The sequence below is a fragment of the Mytilus trossulus genome, chromosome 2, assembly GCF_036588685.1.
Source record: "Mytilus trossulus isolate FHL-02 chromosome 2, PNRI_Mtr1.1.1.hap1, whole genome shotgun sequence".
NCBI classification, from domain to species: Eukaryota; Metazoa; Mollusca; class Bivalvia; order Mytilida; family Mytilidae; genus Mytilus; species Mytilus trossulus.
In genome coordinates this window covers 102,453,372-102,464,421 of record NC_086374.1, presented here as the reverse complement: position 1 = coordinate 102,464,421, position 11,050 = coordinate 102,453,372, and the positions used below count along the sequence as shown (strand labels likewise).

The 11,050-nt window shown below is 30.9% G+C and overlaps 2 protein-coding genes across 3 annotated transcripts in view; one reads left to right on the top strand and one right to left on the bottom strand.

Moving 5' to 3' along the window:
* Nucleotides 1–2,033: 2,033 nt before the first annotated feature.
* Nucleotides 2,034–4,284, bottom strand: LOC134708568 (uncharacterized). The gene is made up of 2 exons (XM_063569214.1): nt 4,152–4,284; nt 2,034–2,950 (listed from the first exon to the last, which is right to left on the bottom strand). The coding sequence occupies exon 2, from the start codon at nt 2,686–2,688 to the stop codon at nt 2,320–2,322; it is 369 nt and encodes a 122-aa protein (XP_063425284.1). The 5' UTR covers nt 2,689–2,950; nt 4,152–4,284; the 3' UTR covers nt 2,034–2,319.
* A 67-nt stretch (nt 4,285–4,351) lies between these two features.
* The window catches only part of LOC134708567 (endoplasmic reticulum transmembrane helix translocase-like), a 34,806-nt gene continuing 28,107 nt past the window's right edge, over nt 4,352–11,050 (top strand). For both annotated transcript variants that reach the window (XM_063569213.1, XM_063569212.1), the window contains exons 1-3: nt 4,352–4,694; nt 7,979–8,068; nt 9,939–10,126. In XM_063569213.1, coding sequence (XP_063425283.1) covers nt 4,440–4,694; nt 7,979–8,068; nt 9,939–10,126 — 533 coding nt within the window. In that variant the 5' untranslated portion in view covers nt 4,352–4,439. The remainder of the gene's footprint in view (nt 4,695–7,978; nt 8,069–9,938; nt 10,127–11,050) is intronic.

Genomic DNA, 11,050 nt, shown 5'->3' with positions numbered 1-11,050 from the left:
CTTATAACAGGAATCACATACATGTTCCTTTTTTTAAACAACAAAACACAGAATAAGACCACACAAATATTGTGTAAACAAGCTCTATGATTTCAATAATTTTCTGTTTCATAATAAGTTAAAATATTTACACATGCTGATCACAATATTAAACAGTACAGAAGTAGAAACAATACCATGAATACTGCTGGGTCTCATCTTATAAAATCTGTAAGTAATACAGCATAAATCTAATTATGTTATTTTTGAAACTTGCATACCATAAATGGATAGAAACCTTAATTTGGCATTTATTTACCAAACAATTACTTCGTAATGAATATGTGTGTTCAAATTTACGCTTAAATTTGAAGTAACCAGAAACTACTGTTAACCAAAATGTTAACCATATATTGGATGGACAGATGCACAGATCAGATCAATATTATGAATGTACATGTATCTTCAGATCAAGAGCAGAATAGATTTAGACATGTTAGAATTTTTCATTATTGTATCACGAGTAGAATTTTAAATTTCCGTCAAAGACTACACCATGTTACACAAATGAATGTATATTTGATATACATTTATCATGTCATTGTATACAACGTGGACAAACAGTGAATATATATTATGTATATCATCATGATCATAACAAATGCTTTATGGATGCAAAAATGGTTTGACCATAGTACTTACATGAAAATTTAAATAGATGACTAAATTTCCAACAATGCCAGCTAGCTCATTCATCATGTATACACATGCATGTATGAACAACATATTAAAGAAATATCATTATACCATGCACACTTAAAAACTGATAAAATTTTCATAATTTTAAAATTTACCATTTACAAATGATTTACATACATTGAAATTTTTTTACCTCCAACATGTCCAATAGATGATACATGTAGATGTTATTACAAATTATATGTATGTTACAAAAAAAAGAGAATGAGTCCATAGGACACAGATGATAGCCCCTCTTGCATAGAACATTAAAAAGGGAGATAACTCAAGCAGTCAAAGTGGAGCAACCCAAATGTGAACTAGACCTGTATTTTGTTTTAATATTAGAATTGTGTATAAGTTTGATAACCATGATAACATTTGGTTTAAGCAAACTAATGTAGAGAATTCTGCAACTAGTTCAGTAACTGTAAAAGTGATGCCACCTATACATGTACATTGTAATATAAACTTAATCTGTGTTCTATGGTAATCATGAGATTTGTGTACAGGTTTCTGAAATCAATTTTGAGAGGTTCTTTTTGACAATGGACAACCATATACAGATGGACAAGGGTGCTCCTTCAGCTATTGCAGGGGCATTATAACACCTACATAAATGAGAAAAATTTCAAAGAGTAAGCAAATTAGGCATAATGAAATAGGGAAGACAAAATTTAAACTCATTTATACTGACAATGACGGACATTCATATTACCAGTGTTTTGTTTTGAAAATAAATTCATGGATCAAACATTTATTTTTAAAATAAATTCATGGATCAAACATTTATTTTTAAAATAAATTAATAAAAAAATTCCATTTTTTTATTTAATAGGCAAAAATGGGTATACATTGTACTATCAAAGATGTCCACTATACATGTACATCAAAATTTCATGCTTAAAAAGAAGCAATTGAAAAAAAATTGATAACAACCTAACATGCACAAATAAATAAGCTCTCTGAAAATTTGTTTGACATATTAACACAATTTGGATACTAAAAGTAGAGAGTTTACATACAAGGAATAAGATTTGTAATGCATATGATGTAGTACAATTTCTCCATTCTTATTCCTTACTCATGTTAATATTATATTTGAAGCACAAATTTGATAAAATAATTGATTCGTAGACGATTTGAATTTCTTGCAACAATTTTCTTCTGATCATATCCATGATATCTAAAAGCAAGATCACGATATATTATGATCGAAATGAATGAATTCAAAGTTTCTTAAAAATTAGGAAAATAAATTACAAAAGTCAATTCATCATTTTAATCCAATTGGTCATGTTGGTGCTGCCTTATACATTTGAACAAATTTAACTTTTCCTCCTTACAGTAAAATAAAAACTCTAAACTCAAAAAGAAAATTGGATACAAAATAAAATGCACTACAATGTAGAATCCATGTATCTGAAAGCTTTAAAAAAAAAGTTATGAACACTTGTACATTCACACACTCATATACATATGATAACCCAAAAACCATGAAAACTGTTTTTAAAACAGAATAATTCAAAAATGACATTTATGAGGTAGACTTTAAAAATCAAATTAACAAACTGTACATGCTGTTTCGAATGTTGATTGTTTTCACCATGAAGATGGTGAGAACATATTTAGCTCTTTCCTTTTGACTTTAGTTTTTGTTTTAGTTGTCATGTTTGTCCACTGCGATGGACTAGCTCCCATTGCTTTCTGAACGTTAGATGTTATCTCCCCTTTAAATTCATCTTTTGGAAACTGTATTGGTTTCATAACAGTTAAGAATGGGATGGTGCTCCAAGGTATTCTCTTGCTTTGCTCTGTGATGTTTTCACTCTTTATTGCCTGGGTATTTCCAAGGGGTGTTCCAAACTGTGGAGGAAAGTTAATCTTAAACTTGTCTTTCCCATCTAGACTTGTACCACTGTTGTTAAAATCTGCTCTAGGCGGTGTATTTTGATCCATTTTGGATGGCATTTTCTTCCTGTCTTTATCCAGGTATAATAGTTTTTGAAACTACTGGTATGTTTTTTATGTTGTTTTTGAATTTCAACTAACAACTGTGCTGACAACAGAGAATTTCCTTGAGAAACTAATAGTCAATTTTGGCAATTTAGAATAATGAACAAAATGTATACTGCACATTGTCACAATGATTGTTGTATAGTAAAATATAAAAAAATCGAACTTTTCTTGTGTCTTTAGGCAACTATTTTTAATAGACGATTTCTTCAACAACCTGAAAAAAGAATAACAGTTTTAAAGTTATGAAAGCTGCACAAGTATTGTCTATTAGTACATATTCACTTACTTCAATTGTAAGCACTCTCACACACATGTACATTTGTACACATACATGTACACTGTCATGACTGTTCATGCTGTTTGTCACATTTTACCAAACATATATATTTCAACATTATACAATAATTGACTTTTGATGAGGTTGATACAATGATTTATCAACCCCAGAGATGTGATATTTAGCGAGGCCAATGGCTGAGGGTGTTGATGAACGTCATATTTCTGCTATTGACAAAACATTGTAACTGAAATCAAATCAGTGATGAATATAATGTTTTTATCAAAGTGGTATTCATATGCTCTTTGCCAATGAGAAAAAAAACAAGAAAAAAACAGAAAATTTATGATCATGAATGCAATCAGAACAAATTTTAACATCTGAAATGTCAGTCAGGGGAACAAAAAAATGTAATTTTTTGTTTGTGTTTTGATTTTTTTTACTTATAAAATGAAATGCCAGGATGTAAGTAAGTGTTTTTGGGGGATATGTCATGGGACATTGTGACATCAGATATTTTCTTTGTGACCATGGTGACTTTAGAAAGTTATAGTTTGCTGGGGGAAAAGCCCTCCAGCTGGCCATGGAAGATCATGTAATTACTAATTTACTTTACAATGATTTAAGGATGCATTTTCCAAGAAAAAAATGAGGCAACAAAGCAAATGTTTCAATGTCACAATGGCCTTTGACATGTTTTTTTCTCTCTCACTCCTTTGACCATAGTTCTAGCCAAAAATTAAATAAGTTTATAATTATTTGGGCTACTAATGACCCCAGGTGAACCAATCAGTTAAGGAACAGTTCATGATCGTTCATACAACTGAAATCGGAAAGTCTTCTGTTACAAAAAAATCAATAAATATATTTCGAAAAAAAAGAATATAAATTATTTTGATAGAATGTACATTTTTTAAAACCTAAAATGAGCACATTTAATAACCATGCTTGTGCAGTCAGTGTGTGATCTGATTAATGGACACAAAGACAGTCTTCACTCTGACACTGCGAATATCAGTTCAATAAATTGATTACAATTAAGAAATATCTTTTAAAATGAGAGTAGAAGATGATTTACATCTGAAGATGAAATACAAATCTCTAATATCCTTATAAAAAAGAATTTGATCTTTCTCACCTGATTATAGGCTGATATTGCGTCACCTCTGGATACTAGGAAATGTCACGTACATCTACTGGTTCTGTGTCTTTTATCTGTTACAACTACGTACGTATGAAAGATATCAAACAGTAGTAAATACAAATTTGGAATCAGTTAGTCAATTTTGTGAACGTTTGAAGGGGCTTTTTTTATTGACATTGTGGCTTTCGAATTAATTTCTCTGGTCAGCAAAGTGATTTATACAAAGGGAAAATAAGAAGAAATGAAAGTTAACATTTTACCCTGAAGAAGTTTTTTTGCAAAATGTCCACGGCCATAAACGACGAAATACAGAGCATTTCTTGTCACAATATTCGTCCGTTGTTTTTACATGGCTATATAGGACCATTTGTTATTCTTTATGCTATATGGCTGTATTCTTGGATATTTATATACGGTCTTGAGAGTTATTTTGAAGCCGGTTTGATCGTCCTTGCAATCATCGGCTTGTTGCAAATTTTGGTGTCACTTTTTTGTGTTTGGTCCGTTGATGTCAGATGTAGTCTTACATGTTCAAAGGTAAAAGTACCCCTTAGATCTTAGCACTCATACACGTTGATAAACTAAAAAGCATGAAACAGATGTAAAAGGCATGCCATATGTTGCACATTGCACACAAGTATGAGTTTACTCTGACGTCCAACAACTGTTATGCTCGACAAGCTTGAGGTGGGACATCAGTGCTCAGATTATGACAGATGTCATAGTTGAACTATCACTGTGAAAACTGTTCAAATATGAGAAAATTAAGGGTGGCAAGTGTTGAAGTGCTAATGTAGTTTAAACTGGAGAGAAAAATGAACAAATTGAGGCTTAATTTATACGAACTTTTGCGGTCATATATTGGTATCACATTGTCAGCGTCGTCATCACCACCGTTGGCTGAAGACTGATGGTTTTCAGATAATAACTTTAGTATAATTAAATAGAAATCAATAAATTTTAACACAATGCTTATAACATGTACATGTATAACCACAAAAGGAAGATTGGGATTGATTTTGGGGTTATGATTGTTAAGGTTTAGAAATTAGGGGACCAAAGGGGCCCAAAAACAAGCATGTATCTAGTGTCATTACAAAAAGTTGTGTGTAAGTATTTCAATTGTTCTGAAAATTGTGCCACAATGTTTAAGGCCATAAAAAAGAATAGGTGTGTTTGTCCAAACCCTACATGTACATGTACCTACCCAGAAAAAAGCTGCCTACTCAAATTCTTTTATTGTCCTGATTTGAAGAAGTTTTTTTTAATCAAATAGGCATGAAGACTGATAAACACTCAATACTTCATTTTCATTTTTTGAAGAAAAAAAGAAAGAAAATGCCTACCTAACTACCCACTGTCTCAACCTTTGGGTAGGGTTTGGACAAACCTAAATATTTTTGTTTGTGGCCTAATACCATAAGTAGAAGGTTGGGTTATATTTTGTGGGTTATGGGGAAAAAAGTCTAGGAGTAAATGGCCAAAAATCAGCATTTTTGTAGTTTCAAGACAATAAATTGGAGTTATCTTTCTTTGTCCAGAATGGTTGTTGAATCACCTTAAACCAATGTTTTATGAAATCTTATTTGAAAATTGGAGTTATCTTTCTTTGTCCAGAATATATATATAGTAGTTGAATCAAACTTAAATCAATGCTATATATATACAATATACAATGCAATATTCTCTTTACCATGTTTACTACCAACTGATAAATTAAAGCAGTCTTTACCATTCAGTGATTACAAGCACTTTGATTACCATTCTAGGGTTATGCCTCTTTACAAATGGAAAAGTTGCAGAATTTTTTAGTTTCTGTTCTCTTAACTTAAGTTTGTCTCAACTAAATTTAATAAAATGTGTATTTAAAAATGTTTAATGCTAATTAACTCTTAACTCAGTTTAAGTTCAAATTTTGGCAGCTTCACTTTTACAGTTCGTGAGTTATGTCCCTTTATAACGTTATATGATAGCAGGAGCACCATCTGTTTCCCTTTGGACAATTCACCATTTATTTTTATAGAAGTTACTATTGATTAATATTTATTTTAACGATGACTGTATGACATTTAATATGTTATGATGTACATGTGTTTAACCCTTTCCTCCATTGAATTTTTTTTAGGCATACTTGATTCGCATAGGATTTGTTTGATAAAATGCTGAACTTCTGATTTGAAGTATTAAAGCATTGTGAAAAACAACTATTTCATCAAATAAATTTAAGTCAGATATTCCTATGATATTCCTTTTCATATTGGATACAAACTTTATTAAGTCAACTGCAGACACTTTGTAGTCGCAGTGTTTCAACTGAGGTACTACACAGGCGTCAAAAGGCGTCATTATGGAGTAAAGGGGGTGGCGTCAAAAGGCGTCATTATGGAGGAAAGGGTTAAATGAGTAGTTATTGTTGCAAACTCCATAGAAATTTGAATTGAGATCATTTTTTAAATTAGGGGGAGGTGATAAAAAAAATTGAGGGGGGTCAATTTTTCTCATTTCAGATTTTAGAAATTTATAAGAAAATTTTGTTTTTTTAGAGAATAAATATTCAACACCATAGTGAATTGCTCAAAGCTAAAAAAAAAATTAAGTTCATTAGACCACATTTATTCTGTGTCAGAAACCTATGCTGTGTCAACTATTTAATCACAATCCAAATTCAGAGCTGTATCCAGCTTGAATGTTGTGTCCATACTACAGGGTTTTGACCCCTGCCGTCGTTTAAAGTTTCACCCTGCAGATCATCTGGTTATATATTCAATGTCATCAGTAGGCTCAAGAAGCGGAGAAGCTGCACATCCATTATGGACAGGCAAATATCCACTTTTCTACCATGTCTACATCATTTTAATACATGAAAATGGTGAAATGTGATGTCCACAAAACAGGAAAAAGTAATCTTTTGAAAATTAACAATTAAAAATGTAATAGGGATCCATTTCTAATAAATAAATAGAAAGTAAGGAATATTGTCAAATTTAAAAGTATTTGGAAAATTAATTCAATTTATTCATGTTATTTGACATGTTCATCATCAGTCAGGGGACTTATTGGAAAACATGTAAATGTATAGGAGTGTTTAATTATTACATGTATTAGTAAAAGTGGAAAAAATTAAATTTTTTCTTCTTTCAAATTTATGCCTTTGATGCAATCATTTAGCTGTAAATTCTTTATAAGGTGGACAAATGCTACATGTATACTACAGGCTTTACATAATGAACTGATTCTTTAAGTTTTTTTGTGTGGACTCACATGACTCAATGTTACTTGAATAGGTGATTTTAAAAATCACTCATTTAAGTAAGTCCCCTGACTGATCATCATCAGTCTGCACCAAAAACTTTTTCAACAACTATTCCGAAGACCAATATTCAACATTTTTCTTATTGGGCCAATAAAAATTTGCAAAAAATAACTAATCCAAATGAAATATTACTAGTCTGGGGCATCGAACTAGTGGCTAACCGTACAGACTGCATCATTATCATATGATAAATGTATGGTGTTAGTCAATTGATTGTTACGGATGTGAATTTAAGCATGCATGCATGCAATTTGAATTTGGATACACCTGATTACAAAATAAGGGTATGTCAAAAGTCAGTTGGAGGTTGGTAATGACATGTAATTTTTCTATTAAAAAACAATGAATTCAAAAGTCACTGGAAAAAAAGATCCCAGGACAAAAAAGACACAAAATTGGTTGGAAAAAAAGTCACACATTTGATTGATTTACAATGATTAAGGAATAGAGTCACAAATCAGATAGGAAATATTGTCCATATTTATAGATAGTAATATTTATTTTTCAGGTTAAACACCCTGATGATGCTTCATGGCTAAAAGTTGTACCCACAACCAATAATGGCTCAACAGAATTTGTTAAATTGCACAAAGAAACAGTAAGTCTACTGATCACTTATTATAATTACTTACAGTTAAAGTCCATTAGAAGCCTACCAATATATATATATATATATATATATATTAAATGACTGAATAAATAGTCAACGATCAATCTTACAAGGCGATGGATCATGTAATATGATTCTGTACACTACAAAATATAATATATAACAAGTCAAAAAGGGTACAACATCACCATAAAATAACTATAAAATATACAAATATTAGATATTTCGGATAACAGAAATCTTTCTTTAATAATAGCACGATGTCAAATGACATGTCATTTGACATCGTGCTATTATTGAAGAAGGATATCTGTTATCCGAAATATCTAATATTTGTATATTTTATAGTTATTTTATGGTGATGTTGTACCCTTTTTGACTTGTTATATATATATATATATATATATACATTCATGTTTCTGTGTACAGGTGTATATATAGGCCTGGCTATCCAAAATTTATAAACACCCACCGTGCAAGGGCTGTATAGCCAGTCAAGGTCGTTAAACATTTCCATTTGTTGATTTATAAACGAAAAATCACACTAGAACACAATACATCACACAAAGATCTTTGCTACTTTGAATTCAGAAATTCCCAAATGATTAATGGGTGCATTTATTATTGCTAAACACTGATGACTGGTAAAATATTCTATTTTTCGCATGCAAACGTGTCGACTCATGAATTGCAGAAGGACGCCAAGGGAGCCACCATTTTATTTTTGGCAGGTGGAAATACTGCATGATTAGATTTTAAAATGAACCTGTATTAATTTAATCGTTTTTGAATTGTTCTAAAAAAAATCAAATTTAGTTTGCATTTTGAGCATTAATATTACAATGATACTTTTCTAACGTACATGGGACCATTTATATGCATCCCAAACCAGTTGCTTCACATAATTCATTATCATCTTGATGCCCAACATGCCCAAGAAAGGTTAATTTTTATATCAAATGCATTGAAAAGTAGAACTGTAGTGTTATTGTCGAGCCTTCGACTTTAGTCGAAAAAGCGAGACTAAGCGATCCTACATTCCGTCGTCGTCGGCGGCGGCGTCCACAAATATTCACTCTGTGGTTAAAGTTTTTGAAATTTTAATAACTTTCTTAAACCATACTGGATTTGTACCAAACTTGGACAGAAGCTTGTTTATGATCATAAGATAGTATCCAGAAGTAAATTTTGTGAAAATAAAATTCCATTTTTTTCCGTATTTTACTTATAAATGGACTTAGTTTTTCTGCAGGAAAACATTACATTCACTCTGTGGTTAAAGTTTTTAAAATTTTAATAACTTTCTTAAACTATTCTTGGATTGTACCAAACTTGGACAGAAGCTTGTTTATGATCATAAGATAGTATTCAGAAGTAAATTTTGTAAAACGATAAATCCATTTTTTCCGTATTCTACTTTAAATAGACTTAGATTTTCTGCCTGCAATATTAACTCTGTGGGTATACTATTTTTGATTTGTACCAAAGTTGGACAGAAGCTTGTTTATGATCAAAAGCTAGTATCTAGAAAGAAATTTTGTTTATATTTTGTACCTGTGTATCTGTATTTTACTTATAAATGGACTTAGTTTTTCTTCCAGTTAACATTACATCCAGTCTGCAGTTAAAGTTTTTAAAATATTTATTAGATTCATAAACTATTCTGGATTTTTACCAAACTTGGACCGATTCTTCTTACAATCAAAAGATAGTATCAAGCAGAATATTTTTATTGATTTTTTCCCTCGCTTTTGTTGAGCCTGGAATTTACAGCAAAAGTAGGCGAGACACTGGGTTCCGCGGAACCCTAACAAATTTTATATATTAACATGATTATAATGTCTTTTTTTATTATCAGACTACCACACCACATGAACTCTGGTTCAACTTCCAGAAAACGCGATATATTTATGACCGAGAGGAGAAGAAGCAGTTTCTATCAATACCCTTCCCTGATGATAAGTCTATTGGATACTACATGGACTCTAAAGGATACCTTGAAGAGGAGGAAATTAAACAAGCAGAAAAGTTTTATGGTCAAAATAAGTTAGTGTTATTTATTTTGTTTAAATCATCGATTTTTTTAAGAGCGCTTCGGATTAGTTTTAATCGTAAGGTACTTGTACCAAATTTCACAGAATTTACGACATAATTTTCGAAATCATGATTTGGTACATGTACCATATGTACTGTAGGCTTGTTTGAAGATTTTGACAAAACATAGAAATTACATACATGACATATCAACAAAAGTGCAATATTCTCTCAATCAATGAAAATATGTATCAACAAAAATTATCAAATTCTCAGTTATTCAATTGCATGTTTGTTTCATTATGAACTCAATTGATCACAAAATTGATTTCAAACATTTGCTACCTGGAATTTGATTCTTTCATTAATCTTTATTGTGCCTATCAACATGATAAATCTTAAATGTACCAGGGTTTTTTCCTCACTATTTTGTAGTGCACATAGACATTATTCGATATGATATTTTATAAGGATGATTGAAATACAGATTGAATTTCTTCAAGTTGTCAGACCAACTTCTTTAACATGTTTAATGGAAAAATGGTCTTGAGTGTAGGAGATTTATAAAAAGAACTTCTCACTTTTTGTTTCAAATGAGGGTATTTGCTTCACATGCATGACATGCTCCATATTTATGTAAACGATGATTCAAAGATTGAATATGTATTTTTCTTGTCTAACATACTTTTGTAAGAATAATGGCTCTTGCTTACATCATTCTGTACTCTAGCTAGCTGAGCATGGAGCTGTTCATTTGAAATTAGGAGAACCAAAGAACTTCTTCAACAGGGATGTTCAGCTAGAGTTTATACAATGCATTCATTAAAATGGCAACAAATAGATTTAGTTTATCATGTTTATAATTGAGATCAAAGATATATTTCTGAGGGCTTTGAAGTTTTAATTAATCTTGTATATCTGAAATTGATCAAATGA

Bases quoted from the DNA above. Each gene is read 5' to 3' on its own strand.
- LOC134708568 (XM_063569214.1), bottom strand. From the start codon at position 2,688: ATGCCATCCAAAATGGATCAAAATACACCGCCTAGAGCAGATTTTAAC.